This window comes from Necator americanus, chromosome X (assembly GCF_031761385.1).
Source record: "Necator americanus strain Aroian chromosome X, whole genome shotgun sequence".
Classification (NCBI taxonomy): Eukaryota; Metazoa; Nematoda; class Chromadorea; order Rhabditida; family Ancylostomatidae; genus Necator; species Necator americanus.
In genome coordinates, this window is record NC_087376.1 from 34491114 (window position 1) to 34513098 (window position 21985).

Genomic DNA, 21985 nt, shown 5'->3' on the forward strand with positions numbered 1-21985 from the left:
CGTCATAAAAAATAACGTGGAACATGCCGTTTTTTTTTACGACGATTTCGGTTGAAACGTCCCTTGTGCATGCGTCGCATTCACGTGCGAGCGATCGAAGATCAATGTTGTCTTCTTACCTACACCGTAGGAATTAAAGCGATTCCCACACCGTTTTTTACGACGAGGCAAGTGAGCGGAACCATCCCGGATTCTGCGATCTTCAACCTTATCTCTAGCTTCTTCCACGGATTCCTTTATCACGTCAGATTCGTGGTATGCTGCCTTTAATACATGTAACATCTGTAGTGAAACTGCATTAAATGATGGGTAAACAAAGATCTTAATTGCCAAATTGTGAGGTTTGACTCCTAAATGGATCATAAAAGGCTTTTTTTCACTTCGGAAAAGATTTCAATTGCTGTTTCACCCTTATAAGACGTGTAGGTATTAAAAAAATACGATAAGCATCATTTTAAACAACACCTATCCTTTGTTTGTTGAGCGAAATCTTGATGACATTGCTGTATATGAAATTGAAATTAGACTGACTATCGAAACCTTTGACAAGAAAATAGTTTTCGAGTTTCTTTTTTGTGCAACGTTACTTAAACAACCCCCCAAGAAATTGCGTTATGGCGCTCTCCAGTTTCGAATTTTTCGCTTATCTTTGTTCATAGTTCAACCAATGTTTAAAGAGAATTTGCCGAAGCCTTGCACGTTGAGTTTGCCTGCAAATTGTTGCTGGCAAGTTATTATCTGTCTTATAATCTAGATTTGGGACTGTCAGTCTACCACTTTTTCAGGGCGCTAAAACAGCATCTGGCCAAAAAGGTGAAACTTCAATTATAATGAACATTTTAGGAAGACAGTCATTAATGTCATTGGATATAGGGCAATGAAATTTCGTAGAATGAGTTTTTTTAGTAAATGTGGTTCAGAAGACCTTCAAAATTTTCAGATAAACCAACTAAAATCTGAACACGTACTAATATTTCGAACAATTTCCACCCAATAATTTCAGATTATTTCCTGGGAAATACATTTTTAGAAAGCTTCGTGACTTCTGCTTCTAGATAAATTCTTGTGAATGCACGAAATTGACAAACGTAACCCTGTAGTTAATGTTTTTCTACTTTTTTGGATCTTTACAAAGGGAGAACTTGTCGGGGCCAGCGAGTACTGACATGCGATAACGATAGTTCCCGAATATTGATAGAGTTGTGAATGAAAATTTTCTGACAATGATCTGCATCGAAGAAGGATGCAAATGCAGCACTTATCACATAGATAGTTTCATAAAATTTTCTATTAAAAAGCTAAGTAGATGTTTGGATGATTACATCTCAATTAAAATATAAATTTGTCATTTTACCTAACGAGTTTTCAGTGTGAATCAAGTTCCGGAATAGTTACCCTCGCTAAATGTAACATACACATTCCGACGGGATGCACGTAGTAAGAAATTCTTAGTACGTTAGGTACTTCTTGATGAAAGACAAGAGATTAGATGAACATGATTTATGTGCGAGAATTTGGATGAACAATAATGACCGGATACATCTTTTATACGCTCCTATAAGCTCATTTCTATAAATTAAATTCTTTGTTGCTTAGTTGATTAAAACATGCACCACATTCGCATTTTAAGAGTCGTTACTGCCGGACACCTAAGAAAAAAGTTTCTCGAAAATCTTTAGTAGCTCCACGTGACTCATGTGACTACCTTTTTATAGGACTTAAACCTTATTTTATTGATGTTCCTTGGTGTTCACTTGTAACCATCTATAAAACCAAGTTCTGCGAATGTGTTCTTTTCTCGGTGTATCGCAACAGGGTCTGTGCACTTCTCAATTGCATTAGAGACTTCCTGCATTTTGTTACTTTTCTCTGCACTTCGGCGAAACCACAGCCACACGTCGCCTTAAACTTGAGAGAACCGTTCTTCTATTTAAATCCCATGACTTGGCCATCAATTTTGACGAGGAAAGTAGTTTTTTTCCTGTACTTGAATCTACAGTTTGCGATTACCGATTCTCAGCCAACGCTACACTCATAGCAGCCTTATTTGAAGAAGTGTTACATTCAATTTCAAAACTGTACATAACATATCTAATTACTCCTGTCTTTATTATTGTCTCATGCGCCATTAAGAAAGTTTTGAGTTTTGCCAGCTAGAACAGAGGTTCTTTTTCTTTATTTCTTAGATGATTTGTACTCAAATCCTACTTCAATCATCAGTGTCGTTGTTATCATTTTGTTGTTTATTGACGACTCTTCGTCTAAACATCAGTTGTTTTGTTGTTTTGAGATATGTCTTTAAGTACATTCTTTCTTGTTGTGAATGTTATTTCGCATTAATATAACAATGTTTAAAATGTTTCGGGAATGAAAACAGGGGATCACTTTAGAGTTGATTCAGAAAAACCACTTTCCAGCAGCAAATAAAGGATGACCTTCGAGAGTGCCCAAACGAAACTGAATTATTGTTGACCTTCACCAAAAATCTGGAAAGAGAATAGGGTTTTTTCACAGCTGAAGAAGTTCCTGTCAACTTTCGTGATACCAACTCAGCGAAAACAACACTGCCCCGTTCTTGGCGACGGCCTCTTTATACACTATGGCAGCAATGTAGTATTATCTTCAAGCAACCTTCATTATAAGACCTTGAAGACCTTCGCACTGAGTGATGGTAACTGCCTTCTTCAACTCGCTATGTCCATAACAAAGTATATGTACAACCTTTTACACTTAAGTAATCGAATGCGCTGATATGATTGTTTCGTCGAATGCGCTGTTTTGAAGTTATGGACATTATCACTTGAAAGAGCATCTGACGAATCATTTCGCAAGCAAAATTTCCTTGACCTCCCATAGACGAGTCCTTTCTATTCGAGCTGATTTCTGCAATTATTCAAGTTCTTTGTTTTGTATAAAGTGACTCTATGCACGTAAAGTGGGCGTTAGAGGTTCACTATCTAAAGACTACTGCGCATCACGAACACTCTAAACGCTCCGATTTTTTAACGTGTTCGAAGATGATGGTGTTACCTCAGTTCGACTTAGACATGTACACACGTCCTGTATTATTCCAGCATCTGCCGTCCATTTGCGTTTGGTGCACATTAGTTTGTAAGTACCAATTACAATCGAGTTAACACGACTTGAAGTTTAGTGCAACTGCGAAAGCGGCTGCGCTCGAAGTGGCACGGCGGAGTTAACGGATACGATCGAACTGGGATCCTCACTCATCCCTGCAGTCCGATTGCAGGCACCGAAAATTCTGTCTCGACTGCATCCACTGGTCCCTCCGCCCCATTTCTAGAGCGGCCACCTAAGCAATTGCACCAGGTTCCGGGTCATTTTGACTCGATTGTGCAAGGAAACATCAATACTGTTGCCTTCTCCATCTCCTTCTCTAAACAGATAGACTCTCCAAGTGGAGTTCGCTGCTATAGAAGATCGCCTTGGACGAGCTTCATCTGAAGTTTTTCAACACGCAATATTTCGCACATTCAATCTTGCCAAGTAGGTTGTTTGGTTAATCTGACTAAATGTGAAGGGTATTTGTGGTGATAAAATTAGAAAATAGCAGAGGCCATATCTTTTTGTTCAAGTCGTTAGTTGCCCAATATGTTGAGAGTGTCGTTGACTCGGAATCAAACCTTTGCATCACATTACACTTCCACTAGAAGATATCGCAGTCGATTGCTCTAGACATATATGAGAATCAGTGGCTTTTTTAAAAGTTGGCTTAGGATAATCTGAAATACTTGGTACTGGATAAAGAGATCCAATTATGGAGGACAACTGCTCTTGTGAAAATTTCAGCTAACACCTCTTATAGAAATCATTTATAAATACTATGAACTGAACTAATTAAAGATAGCGTTAGCGTAAATTTCCATTTTAAGATTCTTTTCACTATCATATAAGGTTCGCAAAGTAGTTTTGAAAAATGGCACCGGAAAGACTACACATGCTCGCGAATCAAAGACGTCGAGCCAACTCTTTTTCCTTTTCGGGAGTGACGAGACGAGAAAGCTCAAAGTGGATTTCTCACGCATATTGTTAAAAGCAGTTGTTTCTTCGAGTTAATCGAGGCCTTTGATCTCTAGATTTGCAGTGGTTTTTTCCGCTGACATTCTTAAAAGCTACGATACCATTGAGTGACTCGGAGATGTCCCTCTATTACAATAACTTGTTGCCAGTTCTCTTGATTTTCATGTGTTACCAGCAAAGCCTGAAGAAGTTAGTTAAGCTTGTCGGAAAAAGGAAGCTGAAAATGAAGGGAATTCGCTTCTGAAAACAGCAGCAACAGCAAAATTGGATGTATAGGATCTAGTTCTACAAATGGCTTCTGATCTAGTAAACCAAAGAGCGTTGCTCTTACGCGTCCTTCACTTATCTCTTTCCCACTTATTTTGATTTATAAAAGCTCTTATTTCTCCTAGACATTCATTCTTCTTCTTGTTGTTTGCCAAATATTCTTGTACCAACCTTTTCGATGTATGTCGTTGATCTTTTCGTCGGATAAAACACTTTTAGCGTGGCGGTTTTTAGAGAACATTTGGGCCGATGCTTATCGTTGGGTCGCGCTTATTCTTGGCCCACATTCAGTCTGTTTGTCGCTGCCTTTGTCGACCAACGTTATTCTTAATGTTTCGAATTTATACGCTACGTTACTACCTCAATACCTCTAAGGGATTTGAAAAGATCTGTTACCCATTGATGTTTTTTTCCTTCAAGTGAAGGAACGATTACTTAAGAACGAGATCACTGATCGGTGGTTGAGAGAACAAACGATGTAATGTTCATGTGACATAATATAACTCATATCCACTTCAATACTGCTAGTACTATCCTGTAGTTGAATATAAACCTGGTCATACCACTACCAAAAGATCCTTCCTGTCCAAGTTTGAACATATAAGTCTAACATGTCTAAATCGCGTTCGTTGTTTTATGTGTCCATTCAAGTGTTACAAATAACTAGCTTTTCTTTGAAAATTTTCCGTGTAGATGATCCGTTTCCGCATAATATAATATATATTGATTGAAGTAATTAACTACTTACTTCTATTTAGAGTGAGTCTTCAAAGCAAGTAACTACTAATGAGCCCAGTTATTGTGAATCCCATTCTCCAAGAATGTTTTTTGGAGAACTACGGCAATGCCCACATTTTTTTTTTGGTTGGGAAATAACATTATTTCTGAATGGTTCCATTTGGACCACTAGTGGTACTTATTTTAGCACCAACCACTCCGCTACACGGAAAAGTTTCCAAAAGGCTAGTTCTTTGTAACACTTGAATGCATATATAAAGCAACGAACGCGATTTAGACATGTTAGACTTATATGTTGAAACTCGGACAGGAAGAATCTGTCGGTAGTGGTATGATCAGACTTCTAATGACAAAAACCGTAGAAGCTTGAAAGCTAATATTTTTCTCTTCCACATAGCAAAAGTAGAGTGACTGAAAGTTGTGCTTTCATGGAAAGAAGTTCAATGGCTTTAGTTTCCAACAGAGCCCGCATTCTGTCCATTCCTCCCCTCTCTTCGTTGCATAAGCTACTCTACAAGCATTTCTTTTGGGAGGTTCTACTCCCCTCGAGCAACTGGTGTACTAATTTGTGTTCACTACGACCACTCCTATAATTCTTAGGTTGTAACTAAGCTCTTCTTTTTTTCGAAAAACTGAAACCTTGGACGATATCGTCGCACAATTGACGTTTTTTTCAGTAATTTGTGAAATTAGCGAGTGTTGTTCCCATCAAAAACGTGGACGAGTTCCCGCGACTTTAGCGAACCGAATAGGTAAGCGAGTCCACTTTGTTGTGGTGGTCCCTGTTTCTTCCATCACATAGAGTACGGAAGTTTATACGTAGTGTAAATGGTGCGCACAATAAACAAGCACACGGAAAAGTAAATAGGTAACTAAGCTGTGTCATACCTTAGTATACTCTTCAAGTAGTCGCCACCCCTCGTCAGCTAAGTCCTATGTGTGTAAACAAATCGAGAACTTATTTATTAGACTTGACATTGCTATCGTGATCACTTCAAGGGTCATTCATTCGGCTAACGAAATATTCACTTTTCGTTTTTTGGTCCACTCTATCAGATAGTCTCAATCACCTACCAGATATTGGGTGCTGATGTCTGCAAATGTGTTTCCAGAAGGAAGCGATTTATGCATGTGCTGTTTTCATGTTGAAAATTCTTAGTAACTAGATTTTGAACCAAATCCTTTGTTTTTGATCACAGTGCTTTAGGCTATCATCTTTTCTCATCCAGTCAACCATAGGAATTCGTAGTTGTGTATTAGCGCACACATTTCCCGTCTATTGTTTTATGTAGAAAATCTGCATGGAGTTTGAGATAATAGGCTAATTCTAGTAATGCGAATAACATTGTCCATGCGGTGCACAAGATGATCGCTAGTCAGCGAAAAACGTTTTCTTCTTGCACCTGACGTCTCAGAAGAATTTCATAGTAATGAAAGGCATAAGTTGAAGAACATGAACACTCAGTTGAAGAAGAAAGCTACTAAGTGATTTCTTCAATTACTTGTTACTATTGTATTGCTGTCATTATCCTTTACCATTAATATGTTCTTAAAACCATTTATATTATTTAAATGGAAGAAATATCAATTTTTAACTGCAAAAATAGGATAAAAAAATTTATTGATAGGCCTAACAAATAGTTAGATTAATAATACGTATCCATCTGCTCCACCATTCTCGCAGCAATGAAAATCTACATACATATATATTCAAATGAAAAGTGAAAAAGACGTTAGTTCAAAGAAGTATTCGTAATCACAGCAGGTATCACAACTTGATCACAATACTGATGAAGCATTCACGAAAAATGCATAATAATCGACAGTAAAGCGAAAAATGACGTTTGTCCTCACAAACATCACATCAATCACGGGAACGTTCTGGAAGAAAACGATAATGAGACGAAAAACGACAATAATAAACTCAACACTATGCATGAACATTGAGAAGCGGACGGTGAGTGGCGGTGCGGCACCGTCGGTCACCGTCGCTTGCTTCTAACTTGTCACAAAATGGAAATTTAAGAAAAATTTATAAATCATAATATATCGTTAGACTTCCCTCTCTGAGATTTATTCAAAAACTGCCAGATCTTTTGTAAAGGAGCAAAACCACCTTAAATATCCGCCAAAAAGCAATAACCCAACCCAACAGGGCCTGAGGTTATGGTTGAAAAAGAGTCCACAGACTCAAACTCTCACATTTGGTGGAAACAGCAAGAAATTGTTAGATGCAAGCACATGAAACTGTTGATCTGTTACTTTTTAAACTCATTTAGGCGATATTGATTATTGTGTAAAACTGCGGCTCGTCCGGACTTTGAACCTTTGTTGCAAGGAAAGAAGTTACCAAACACCCGATAAAATCGCGATCAAGCAAAACACTGACTGCTGATGGCGGAGGAGGCCAGACCTGGCTGAGATGCGAATAGCCGGCCCGCGAAACCTGATAAAAAAAATAATCTCGAATAGCTCTGTAAACAATACCATTCGGCTCGAAATGTGGCAAACTTTTTTTTTTGCATTAAGGGGCATAGTATTGAAATAGTTTTATAGAATCTAACCGAAAGTTTCATATTCTTTCTTTCTAATGAAAAAAACGGTGTTATAAGAGGGCGGAAAAATCTAGTAAGAGGAAAACTAGCTTCATTAACTAAAGTACATTATGTGTTGTAAGAGTTTGCTTAGGGTAGTTGTGTTTAATCGCGATTTTATTGCCTGTTTTTATAAGTCCTTTCCTTACAACATAGTAATCAAAATCGCACGGATAAAAAAATCAACTATTTAATGGGTTTTCCTCTAGCAATTGCTTGTTGTTCGGATCAAATGTGATAATTTGAGTCCCTGAATACTCTTTCAACTATAATCTCAGTGTACGCTGAGTTCCAATTATTGCTTATTGATGAAGTCTGATATGTCATAATGTCAGTGAAAAATCGTACTTCACCCGGTCCCGACAGAATCAAGCCTGAATATCTGGAATACCTGCCGCCAGTTCTCATCATCACACTGGCGACGGTCTTATGTGTCGGAATCCAAGGTTCTTACACAATGGAAAACCAAAATGACAGTGCTGTTGTATAAGAAAGGGGACCCACAAGACATCGGTGACTATCGTCCAATCTGTTTACTGCCTGTCGTCTACAAACTCTTCACAAGAGTAATCCTGGATAGAAAGGATAGAGAGAGCATTAGATGAAGGACAGTCGTGCGAGCAAGCAGGGTTTTGAAAAGAGTTCAGCACGATTGACCACATACACATCGTTTCAAAACTCATAGAAGTATCGCGAGAGTACAAGATACGACTATATCTCACTTTCATCGATTTGAAGAAGGCCTTCGATACAGGTGAGACCGGAGCGGTCATGGAAGCCTTGGACTACCAAAGCTTCCCTACTCCGTACATAAAGATACTTCGTGAGTTGTAAAGCAACTTCACAACCAAAATTTCCCCATTCCACAATGATATCATAATCGACATGAAGAGAGGGGTTTGCCGGGTTGACAGAATTTCACGCAAAGTATTCAATGTCAATCCCAAGAATACGATGCGAGGATTGGAATGGAATAACATAGGATTGAAAGTTGACGGCCCGCAGTTACACCATCCCCGTTTCGCTGATGACATCGTTCTGATAACATGAAGCATCAATCAGACAGACCGGATGCAGGCCGAATTCGATAAAACATGTAAAAAGATAGGTCTTCAGCTGAACCTGGACAAGACGATGTTATTGAAAAACGGATGGATTTCTGATGCCATTTTCCGATGCCCCATTCACGCTCAACGCAACGAATATATCGGAATGCTTCAGCAATTTATATCAAGGTCAGGAAATCAACATGATGAACGACCTGACCTCCGAGCTGAGCAGAAGGAAACGAGCGGCTTGGGGAGCATAAAAGAGCGTCGAGGATATAGTGAAGAGGACTAAGAACATCCGGCTCGGTGCTCACCTATTCAACATCACCGTTCTTTCTGCTTTGACCCACGCTTGAGAAAAGTGAGCGTTTTGCAAACAGGAGGAAAGCGATCAGCGTCTTAGACGAGACACGACATAAGCGACTGGATATCACGCGACATCAAACGCAGCGCAGAAAGAGCCGATGGTCAGACTTCTTTAAGAAGTTTTTAAAAGACAAAGACGACGCTCTTCGAATTCCTTGCGGGAAGAGATGCCACTGGGTAACACTTGTACGCTATCGGGACAAATAGAAGTATTACTGGTGCCCGCTAGAGCAACTAGATGAACAACAGAAGCACAGGTGATACAAGTGATACACAAGTGGTACACATATTTGGCGTAATTTGTCTCCTTTCTCATCGACATGCCACTTTTTGGATAGATCTCAAAGAAAAGGATATAATTATTTATAAAGTGTTTTTAAGTTTCCCTTTTATGACAAGTTAGAAGCAAGCGACAGTGGCCGATGCCGCCGCTCCATCACTCACCGTTGGTTTTTCAATGTTTATGCACAGCGTTGTAGTTTCTCTCCTTAAATGCCGTTGAGTCTAACTTTATTGGTCACCTTCAGTTAGAATTGAATAAAATGATGCGACAAGGGATCCCTCCTTGTCCGCGTTTGTAGGGCTAAATTAACATAGCTTGACAAATGCAGCAAGTTCACTAGGTATGGGAACATATTACTGTTTCTTCTTCACTTCTGGATTCTCCGCAGACATAGAGAAAGCTTATTCAGTCTCGCGTGCAGAAATATCAATTTCACGAGATGAATTAGAGGTTTTCACTGCAAACTTTCGTTCATTGTAACTTGACTTTTGTAGATATCCTAGAGTTTTTTTCTATTCTAAAACAAATTGTTCTTCCGATTTCAAATATGTACTCAACTCTGCAAGTTTCAGCTAACTTTTATAAGTTGCCAGAGATTAGTCTTACAAGATAAACAGTCTCCTGGACATCCTGAAGAACAGATTACGCTATCATTCGTGCTACGCAAGCGGTCATAGGTACTATTAACCAGCTGCTGCTTCAGATATGTAGGTGGCATCTTACCACCCTCAACCCATATCCTAATCTAGGCACGCACATTTGTAATCCCTTGCTGAATTGTCCGAAAGGAATTTTAGCGTCCGATGATTCGTCTCAATGGCCGCATTCCACTTATCTGTTGTGATGAGGATTTCCGCGGGAAAAGCCTGAGATGGAGTTGTGGACTGCGGAATCGGGGTGGTTTTGCTCGTTTCTCCTGATCTCTCCTGAAATTGTCGTAAAAGCAGCATCTTTCATTCATATTTTTACGACGCAGTTGTGGCGCGCTATTGTTGTGCCCGCGCCGCATTCGCGTGCGAGATCAGCGATGCCTTCTCACCAGCCTATTCAAGTGAAACCAATGCATAAAGTAAGCTGTTGAAAGCACCGAAACGTGTGCATAGAGGACCGTTCTAACGTATCTCATAACAACTAAAGCGGTCTGTTCGCCCTTTTCTACAAATAGGGAAAGATGTGTGGAACCACCGGATTCCGTCCTCGGCTTCTCCCGCAGATTTCCTCCCCACGTCAGATTCGTGGCATGCTGCCTTTAAGTTCGTGTTCGGCAGCATTGAAGGAGAGCATCTGGTAATCATCTTTCGACTTTTTGTCTATATCTTCTAGGATAGTTCTAACACGAAATGTTTAACGGGGAATTGCTCACATTTTGCCTCCTTTTTCAGGCTTTCATGAAGACAAGTGAGCCGAAACGCTAATCGAGTGAGTTGCGCTAACAACTTTGGTTATGACTAGTTGAAATCCACAAGATGCATAGGTCGCTTTGTCATAACAGATTGCAAAAAAAAGTTGTCTCCCGCGATTCACTCTAACAGAAGCAATATAGGTGTTGCTGTACATAGGTAGCGTGGAAGTTCGAGTTCCCTTGAGTTTTGATACGATCTCAAAAATTGCCGATAATGTATTTTAAGCAAGATTCAATACTGTTAACACAGTTCATTACGGATAACGTTGCAACGTCGTCGCTTTGACAGAACTGCTAAGCACAAACACCGAAATGTTAGCCGTAACAAAGTAGTATACAATCTTGGGCCTTGCTTCATGTACATAGATACTTTAACCGCAACTAGCTTCAAGTGTCCTCAACATTGCCAGAAAAATCCTAAAGAGCTGCTTGATAACATTTTGCTCTTGGTTACATCCAATGTAACCGCCAGATTCTGAACACACACCAGACGCCGTGCGTAAATCGGCGCTCTGACAATAATTAAACGTGTTCCCGTCAGTGCAAAACGACCATTAAGCACCCATCCCATGCACCAATCTCTATGGCGGCGACTAGCAGAGTGATCTCCGCGTTAGATATTTCTGCTTCACATGATAAGGTTCTTAGTGGGACACTCTTATTTCGACGGAGAAAAGAAAATCTCTCACCGTGAAGTAGCGTCTACAATGACACAAGTCAGAGCAGTGAAGGTTCTCACTATTATCTAACTAATCACATTTGTTTAGTAGATGAATACGTGGGATCAAGTATAGTCGGGTTAGGACAATATGAAGTTGAGCAAACAGCTGTGCTCAAAGCAGGTAGCGAAGAGGTTGGGATCGAAAGGGGGACTTTTTATGGGACCAACCATCGCTGCAGTTTGTGTCATACCTCGATGTCAACCGTTAGCTTCACTGCGCCGCTTCCAGTACAGCCGCTTACGTAACGGCACTGAGGTTAATCTTGTTTTGACCCGATTAAAACAATGGTTGCTCCTCAACACATCTCCACTTCATCTCCAGAAGTCTTTCGTTTGTAAGCAATATAACCACGACTAACACGGTTTATTTCGTGATACCTAGCTCTGCACACATGGTTACGGTACAACATATCGACTTGCACCACGTGTAAATGTTCTTTCCTGATCTTTCATCTGAGTGTGCAATTCAGTAAATTTATGTACTGCACTATTCGTTAAAGTTTAGTTATCTTCTGCACAGATGCTTGCCGCCACTTCGCTTGCTTCTCTGGCAGAGAAAAGTCTCGCCAATTATGTGCTCGGTGGTGGATTGCTCCCGCTCAACAATAACATCGCCTTCATACGTGATTCTACTGCGGTTATTGTTGCAATCGTTGATCAGAAGGATCGCGCAGTAGCATGTGGAGCAGTTTCGATGTATTCAGCGAAACAGGTAGCTGGCTACTCCTACAATTCAAAGGGGAATTTTGTACCGCTTTTCAATCTAATATGTCAAGTTGTCATTGCGTCAGAGGGAAGTATGATCTAGACCTCTGCTGCTTTATTATGAAAACCGCAGTGACTATGCAAAGCAGCACTTTTGAAAACTACATTATAACTTTTCAAGTGCAAAGAATACAAAAACGACGTTTATATATATATATATATATATATATATAATGCGAATGGACATATATTCTTAGCAGCTTCCCAGTAATTTCTCAGATGTTATCTATTTAGGCTTATTGCGTACTTGGCGAAGTTTCTGATGAGTATCGGAATAAAACTGTATGGATGGAAGAAGTACCGAGCGAGAAGAAAGAATCACGGACCTACCGAGTCGGCATTTGTTTTTAAGATATTCGTTATTCAAGATATTCATTTTCATACTGCAGTACTTCATCGTTCATTTAGATTACTCGCAGTGTCCCACGTATTATTGCTCACACTGCACCCACGATGTTTGAAACAGTGTTTGCTGATCACAGCGGCAGGTACTGATATCTTACTATATAAAGCAGCAACTGGTGGGGACAAAAACACTGATTTGATCATCGCGTGAGTGATCATCGGGTAAAACGTGTTGGCATATCCCAGCTGGATTGATACGCCAGGGACTTTTAAAGGCATCACCCTACGAATCTGAGGTGGTGCAGATTTCAGGTGGAGTATTCTTATAAGGGATAGTAGATTATGGAGAGGAGGGTGATTCCGTCCATTTTTTCCTAATTGCCGTAAAAAAACGACCCTGAAGATTCGGCGCCGTACAAGGCTGGCGCGCTCCAGTCGAACTCCTTCTAGAAAATAGTACGCCAGAACGCCCGAAGCCGTATCTTCCGGGCTGTTTTTACGGCAATTAGGAAGAAATGGACGGAATCACTCCCTCTCCATAATCTGTTATCCCTTATAATACTATCCCTATCATACTATAATACTATCCTCCACCTGAAATCCGTACCACCTCAGATTCGTGGGGTGATGCCTTTAAAGCAGCAACTTCTACCTCCGTTTGTCCATTCAATATTTTAAGCTTCCAGAACTAAACCAGGGCACCGAAACCTTGCTCAATATCCCAGGAAAGAAGATCGTCGGCGTGATGTTAACTTCCATGCATAACTCTACCTCTGCAAGCGCAGGTCCCACCGCTCTCAATATCCCTTCCCACTTCTATGCGAATTCTCACTACGTCATGAGAATTCCTTTCAGCAGAAATTGAGTTCTCTTCCAATTGCACAAATTAAAAGGTGTTTCGTGTCGTGCACAAATTAAAAGGTCTTAGTTTCGGTGTCGAATGAACAAGCTTGCCATTACGTGTCAATTTCAATTTCATTCTATTAGTTTAACCACGCGGAATTCAGTATTTTCGATAGCAGTCTCGCGATCCTCTTTTGCGACTGAGCAACTGTAAAAATGGTCAAGTCTAGGTTCCAGATGACAGGATCAGGGACATAGCATACGACGAATTTCCGTGCAGAAACGTCACAAAGCTTCCGAATTATTCGGAGTTTTCCTTCAGTGCTTGACTAAAAGAATAAAAGTAGTTGACTTTGACTCTATCGGCATGCGAGTGCCTAACGCGGCCATCCGCATCTTCGTTAGGATATTTCGTCCTCGAACATATTCGAGACCATCCTATTCGATCTTCAGCTAGGGCTCGCATAGAGTCTATCCATCCATAAACCTGTCGCTACTCCATAAACGGCGGAACTTTACGTGTCAACTGAACTGCTTATCAACACCAAGTGTCCCTAGATCTTCCTTTACCACCTCCATCCAGAGCTTTCTTTATCGACCAGAAATCTTTTTCCAGTTTGACTCTGTGAGCATCCTCAGGACAACTTGGACAAGAGGATCAGACGACCTCCTCATGATGTGGCCAAAGAAATGAAGCGGGGTCACAGCGTGTAAGCTGCAGCTTATTTCAATACAAGGTTAACAACATGTTGTAACTTCGCGCTGTTTGAGTGAATATAACTACATCGTCGGCGTAGTCAAGATCCACCAAGGAACGTGCAGACGGTGCTAAAACGACATCGACGAAACAATGCTCAACCGTTCTTCACGTTGCGTCATCAACAGAAAAGTTGAATAGAAAGAATCCCGCTAGACTTGTATACGCGAGCCCATGAAAGTACTTACTTGAGCCAATCCATTTCCAACGAGAGAGCCCGGGAGAGCCAGTTTCTTGAAACGCCCTAGTTGTATCTTCGGATCCTTTCAAGATAAGACTTACTCGCTGGCTCAGGGAAACCGGCACAGCAAGCGATTTATGCGGCAGAAAGTTTGAGTGAACCACTCACTTCCTCTTCATCCATTCTATGCAACGCATGAGGTATATCAGAATGTTCAACACAACTGGGTCGAGAAAGACTAGGTTGCGGAACTAGATAGGAACTTAAAGTACTATCATTTTTGCTACAGGAAGCTCCAGTGAGGAGCTTCCTGGAGAAAGAGGGCTAGACCAGACTTTGTAGATGAATGTACAAGTTTCTGCAATTGAGCAGCTTAAATGAAGTTACAATAGTGGAGAAAAAATTCACTGAAGGATCTATCTGTTCACTGTTAACAGAAGGATCCTCACTATTCTCTCAAATCATAAAAGGACTTTAGATCGGAAGGTTTCTTTTTTCAGACCAACACTATTACATCTGGTTGATGCACTCGTGGATTGCAGTGTAGGGAAGATCAATTTGGACCTGAACAAGAATCTCACTGTTGACCTACTAGAAGGAAACGAGTGAGTGGAAATGAGTTCTCTTGAAGAAGTGTAAATCTTCTTGCAAATTAATGTTAGTGAAAATATTTCATGAGACTTTCAATAGCTGTCACATGTAATGAAACCAAACGTCTTCCGTATGCGTAGATATGGGTTGGTCCTACATCGACTCTTATTGAGTTAAGTATTTGTAAATAGAGAACTCGATACCATGTTCTAGTTCAGCGCCAATATGCAAGGATGATTCATAACATTAACATTTGTCAACAAAAATTCCCGACCTATTTTCAGAAATAGGCGTTAGCAAGTACATGGGATGGGGGTTAGTGGAGTGGTAGAAAAAAATTGTCATCCCTCTGGACTCGAAACATTGGGACCAGACTAGTCTGGGAGGATAAAGGACTGATTTTATGCGTCAGCTGGTCCAATATAAATTTCAGATCATTCTAATTTGTAATCAGACGCTCTGGCGCATTACAAATAGATCGGTAACCTCCATACACCTTATCCTTTGATTTTAGAAAAGAATTGGTTGGTCAGTGGCGTGACTTGTCAGGTTTTGTTGTATCGGACAAGTTCAGATTTGAGGAAATCCTTATTGAGAGGTATTCTATGAAAAAGAAATCTTAAAAAAAATGCAAATCATAATGCAGCACATTGAAGGTCGCGTTTGGCCAATTTGAAGCCATTTGAGAGCAGTATTGTAATCGAAAGGGCTGACAACGAAAACATATTACCGGTACTAGATTATGATGGAGAAGTTTCAATCTACGACCGTACCGAACATGTGACTGCTCTTCTTCACACACCTGGTGTAAGACTGCCTTAGCAATCTGATAAACTGTGATATCAAACCACAAATTCCAGATAAGCGGTAATGTAGCATTACGGGACGGACAGCCGTGCGGATATACGCTTGCCTGCAAGAACCGCATTCTGCTTTGTTACGCGGATAACGAGGAAGTGTTCAGGTAGCTAGAGTGGTACAGCTTTGTTCTCGAGTTCATAGCTAATCAAATTAATTTTCAACAAATCATTTCATATATCTGCTCAATAATTAACTTCATCTGCCAATTAATCACCTAAAAATTTTAACATTTTCAAATTGAACAGGAGAATCTGTAGAGTTGCAAAGCTAAATGACGCGTTATGGCAGATCAAAGCAGAGAGTACTGCACCAAATTTCTGACTCATTATCAAGGCAGCCGTAACACATGATGACAAGTTGATTTTCACATAAAACTAGTTTGTGTTTTGGCGCTTAAAGGCATCACCCCACGAATCTGGAGTGGGACGGATTTCAGGTGGAGTATTCGTATACGGAGAGCAGATTATGAAGGGGTGGGTGATTCCGTCCATTTCTTGCTAATTGGCGTAAAAAACGGCCCGGAAGATGCGCCGTGTGCACACGGCTGGCTCGCTCCAATCGAACTCGTTGTAGAAAATAACGCGCCGGAACGCTCGAAGCCGTATCTTCCGGGCCGTTTTTTACGGTAATTAGGAAGAAATGGACGGAATCAAACCCCTCTCTTTAATATACGATCCCGTATACGAATACTTCACCTGAAATCCGCACCACCTCAGCTTCGTGGTATACTGCCTTTAACAGTTTAAATTTTGGCGAACTCATGTTTTTTTGTCTTGGGAGTAGATTTTTTTTGTCTTTCTTATCTTTGAACGAATATTTTCCGTAGGTCTATTTTCTAACGAAATCTGCATATGCGACTTACAATTATATGCAACAATATTCCAAAGCATAGCTGATTTTGAGGCAACTGATTTCATCGATAGCTGAAAGTATGAACCACCCGAAGTGTAAAATGTTCGTCAGAAACGGTGCACATGATGTCATACAACACATCATTGAGGTAAGCTAGGTTTCCTGATAGCTACTTCGACTCGTAACTTAAAGGTGAAGCTGGAACAGCCCTCACAGGACTGAATAAAAACAATTGGTTTTTACTAGTTTTACTAACAACAAGCTGAGCTACTGGACTTTGTTCGAAGCTATACAGATTTTGACGCCGAAAAAGCCGACAGCCAAAAATCTAAAATTTCGCACTTTTTCTCTTTGCAAAATTACAGTAGCGCGGTTAGAAAATCCGGTGCTATATTTTGATAAAGCATCAAGGAATTCCTTCAACTGCAAATTTTGATCTCTGTAGGTGTTCTGGTTCTCTCAATTAGGTTTCAAAAAAAAAAGAACGGGAAGAGGTAGAAGCATCAATATTTACTCAAATATAAGAGATCTGCTTCTATAATAGTGCAAAATTCTATAGCAAGAAATTTGCTTTGGGCGTCGTTATTCAGAAACTCGTGGAAACTTCTTTGCAGTAATTTTATCCCTATTTCTGGCAGTTGTAGATGTCTTTTTTTCGCTTAGTAACACGCTTTAAAACTGCTTCATTGAGCGATAATAGGAATATTCATTATTGTTGTATAAAAAATGTGCTCTTTATGCTACTTAACGCTAAATTCAGAAACCACGTGTGAATTGGCCTCTGACCGTTTTAAAGGCATCACCTCACGAATCTGAGGTGGTACGGATTTCAGGTGAAATATGCGTATACGGCATCGTAGATTATGGAGAGGTAGGCGATTTCGTCCATTTCTTCCTAATTGCAGTAAAAAAACGACCCGGAAGATACGGCTTCGAGCGTTCTAGCGCGCCCCAATCAAACTTCTTGTAGAAAATAGTGCGTTGGAACGTTCGAAGAAGTGTTTCTGGGCCGTTTTCTACAACAATTAGGAAGAAATGAACGGAATCACCCTTCTCTCAATAATCTACGATCCCGTCTACGAATACTCCATAAAATGGTAAAACAAAAATCTGCAGCGCTTCGATTTAATAGTTTTGACAGCAAGTTGATTTTTTAAAGGAAACAATTCCTTTTCCATTACATTGCCTTCGGGCGGGTGTGGCGCACTTAAAGGTCGGCTTTGGCCACACGGTCGATGGTTCGATTCCGCCCAAGTGCCAATCAAGCCTTTCATACCTACGGGGTCGATAAATTGCTACCAGACTTGTCTGGGAGGATAAAAGCACTGACTTGATCAACGGCTGGCCTCACTAGTCATTGTATAGGCCTACACGCATTCCAAAACCTCAACGATTACGAATTACAGTAAAACACATTGGGAGATCCCAACTATAGATTGATACGACACTGACTTTATCCACTGTCCTTTTTACATTGCCTTCGCAACTTGCATCAAGTTATTTGTGATGATTATGATTACTTGCAATGATTTCAATTATTCAAGTATTCGATGGCATTCGTACTGACAGTTGGCTGCAAAAAGTCACGATTTTTCAAGCAGCTCTCACTCTAAAGGAAGGCTGTACGCATTAATTGAGAACGCATCGTGCACATATGATCAGTACGCATCATAAGTACGCATTCGTACTTATGATCTTGCATTTCTCCTTATTTCGATGTCTTTCAATTCTTTAGTATTTTCCCAAACTAGTTCCGGACCAGAAGGTTGAAAATCTTCCCGTAAAATCTTTTAAAATATACTTCGCGCTATTTGTTCTCCTAACATTGTGCACACCTTAATATGTGTTTACTTATCATCTAACTGCCCCCTCGTCTTTTTTCTTTGTGCTCTTCTATTTTTTTCTCGCCTTTTGATCTCTCTTACGACCTCCTACTGAGAAATGCTCAACGCTACCTCGACCTTGTTCACAAATTCCGGTAACAGTTGTAGGATGAACATTATAGAAGACAACAACTATTACCATATCTAAGACAAAGCACTTTTTGAAAGAAAATGAAGAACATGAGAAAAGAGTGGGCAGAGGAGGCAAAAGTCATGCAGACAGTGCAAGAAGTGGAAAAATGCTAAACTTTTGTCTATGCCGCTTTCATCTGGAATTGGTGATGCTGATCTGGAATCGCAAACTTTCTTTCTGCGGCTTTTACATCTTTTAAACAAAATTGCATTTCCTACATCCTTTCAGTTGTATATAGTAGATGTAACCAGAAGAAAATAAACTATCGGAGTCGAAGCTCAGAGAGAGAGAGAAAAAAATAGCAAAACTTTTGTCCGGCACAGTATGCTTTGCTTCCCCAGTGTTAATTGTCTCACGCCACCTGACCAATGCTAGTCCAAAGGATAAACAAAGAATAAGCCGCATGAAGGAGTAAGATTTTAATTGTTTTGAGAACACATTTGACTGCGATTCGCTCTATTCTATTAAAGCATAATAGTAAAATAAACCGTGAATTTTTTTTTGGAAAATTTGAAAGGTTTTTTTTCTCTAACCGCAGCCGCACTGTGCCAAGAGATCTGAGTACTCTCCGACTAGAAAAAAAAGGAACATAGGACGAAAGCATTCTACCCGATGTGGATTGAGTGGCCAAACAGAATGATCCTTTACTAGTGACTGGTAAGTGTTTGTGAACTGGTAAGCTCATGTAATGTGTCCGCGGCAAACTATCCACCTTAGTTGTAAAATACCTATACTTCTTGGACAGATGCGTCCAAAGCTGATAGTTTGAAAGAAAAGAGTCTTGAAAACATAAATATTGGGACAAAATAGTTTTTAATAAAGGAAATATGGTGCGATTCCTCAATATACTATAAATATAACTGGAACGATCTTGCCAAAAACGTTACGGCTGACTGTCGAGGAAAATCCCGCTATCCATATTTGCTGACCCAGGTTCCAAGGTGAGGTGGTCGACAACCCCTTCTGCTTTGTGCTCTCCGAAGAAGGCAATAAATAAGTTCTTCCAGTCATTTGAGTAACGATGCGGAGAAGAATTGTTTTCAAAAAGTAGTGGGTTCTTAAAAATCAAATCATGTGACATGAACTCATTTCCTGAGTTCTCGATCGTCATCCAACTCATTAATAAAGGATGGTTTCACTAATTTGTTGAAGAGCTGTCCTGATTCCATGCTGCCCTGACACAGTGTGGTTAAAGAAACTTTGAAATCTTTGAAAAAGTAAGAGTGAAGCTTGACGGACTATTTATTCTACTGTTATAATAGAGTGAAATAGAAAGACAATCAAAATGTTTCAAAAACAACCCGAAGGTTGGCATCTGAAGGCGGCATATTTCCGGTTTACTCCTTGGACCAACGTCGCACGAGCTGAGGTGTATACAGCCGATCTTGTAGATTTGTTGACTCCCTCTTACCTTTCGGAGCACAAAGAATACGTATAATAGGGTCGGATCGACGTGAAGCACGGTGCAGTTGCATGAGCGGTTGCGCTCGAAGTGGTGCGGTGGAGCCCAGCGGCCAGTGTCGAAGGAGGATTCCTGCTAGCAGCATTCTTTGTTACATTTCGCGATTGTTTCACCTCGATTCCAACTGCTTTCTTGTCGCTTTGACCCGACTGTAGGTATAATTTTTCTTCTTCAGGTTAGCAAGCGCCATTTACTGAAGTTATAGCATTCGCCAACTTCGCAGAGTAATCATAAGCGGTATCTTGGTCATAATTGTTTTGCAAAATCAAATCAATCAATTTCTCCAACAAATTCCTTGAAAAATTGTCTTCTGTTCGTCTTCAATGTGGATACAAGGTTTCTAGCAGACCGAATAAAGTGATGGTATCCAGTCAATGCAAAATTGTTTTACTGACATCAATTTGAAAAAGGTCTCAAAGGCAGCATATCACGAAAGCATGGACGATGGTGAAATTTCTGCACGGATAGATAGGGCTAGTAGTATAGTTCGCGAGTATGAGGGCAATCACACTCATTCCGCTCTGGTTATGGAGAAAAACGACCTCCAAAACTTCAACGATACCCCTGTACACGCATCGTATCTGCGAACCATCTCCCACGCTGTTTTTCGGGAGGATTAGGAGAAACTGGGCGTGAACACGCTCATACTCGTAATCTACAACCCTAACTCTATATTGTCCATGAAAGATTCCAACAACTTCGTTAATTTTGTGATGCGCTGCCTTTAAACGAATCACGTTTTCTGAGTACAGATTAAGTGAGCATTGCGAAGGAAAATTTCGGCTCGGTCGCTTCAGGTATGTCAATTTCTGAGTGCCGTATACCCATAATATAGGGATGAAGCAGCAGGCTCAATCTAACTCATTAAAATACTCTGTTAAGAAAGAAATTTATGTGTAAGCTGATTATCACCGGACCAAACAGCTTATGGCAGCATGTTTGCTTATGAACTTATTCCAACAGGCATCGATTGAACGCAAGACAGTCACTCGTCTTCACACCAGGACAAACGTTCACGGTATTAAGTGGAACATGATTTACTGCGCCAATGTTGGACTCCACATATTCTAGCGACCGAAAATTAAATTTCTAAGAACCTATATGTATTGTTAAAGAAACTATCACTTTTCTGTTTCAATTCTTTATGATTTCTACTTGAGCTCCAGGGGCTCCGCAATAAATGTTCTGTGAAAGGATGTGAGAACAGGGAGTCGAGGCGATTGAAAACAACTGAACCTCAAATCACTTGCCACATGCAAGGAAAGCAGTCGCTGGGAAGGACAGTTGTCGCGGAACCCGTTCAAACAGGCCTATATAACGCGTTTGCGGAGACGACGGACACGCATGGTCTTTGAATGCATTGGCATGTGCCGGTCCATGGCACGATTTTACCGCGCTAGTAGATTCCTTGTGGTACGTTCGCACATGAGTGTGTCTGGTTGAACGCGTTCAGCGACGACTTTAATTTTAGCCTGATTTCAATGTAAAGAAAATGAAACATTGGAATTCAACAAATAGATGTATTTTAAATTCGCCAAACATGAGGTCACTGGAATTAAAATAACTAGTTCGTATTACTTTTCCGGCATTCTTTTTCACCTAGTTTGAAAGTTGTTGACAGACCGCATTGGCAACATGCAAAAGCTGCACTCTTTAGATTAGATATTTTCTGTAAGATGACTATTGCATATGTATATGTGTTCAGCATATGTAGTCAGAATGCGAAGATTTGATGTCCTGTCTCATGCGCAGAAAGAAACTGCAAATGCAAATGAATCGCCCCACTTGACACCATTATCATATTCGCAGTTAGCTCATGCTATAACCCAGTTGGAAAGATTTTATTTAGTC

At 40.3% G+C, this 21985-nt stretch overlaps 2 protein-coding genes across 2 annotated transcripts; both read left to right on the top strand.

Moving 5' to 3' along the window:
• Positions 1-8711: 8711 nt before the first annotated feature.
• On the top strand, positions 8712-8981 carry RB195_026310 (uncharacterized protein; the record flags this gene model as incomplete). The annotated part of the gene is made up of 1 exon (XM_064214805.1): positions 8712-8981. One exon carries the CDS (start codon positions 8712-8714, stop codon positions 8979-8981), a length of 270 nt encoding a protein of 89 aa, XP_064070686.1.
• Positions 8982-11981: 3000 nt separating this feature from the next.
• RB195_026311 (uncharacterized protein) lies at positions 11982-21205 on the top strand (the record flags this gene model as incomplete). Its single annotated transcript, XM_064214806.1, has 9 exons — positions 11982-12173; positions 12461-12559; positions 12635-12714; positions 14853-14957; positions 15458-15541; positions 15600-15750; positions 15804-15907; positions 16708-16804; positions 21098-21205. The coding sequence occupies 9 exons, from the start codon at positions 11982-11984 to the stop codon at positions 21203-21205; spliced, it is 1020 nt and encodes a 339-aa protein (XP_064070687.1).
• Positions 21206-21985: the final 780 nt, after the last annotated feature.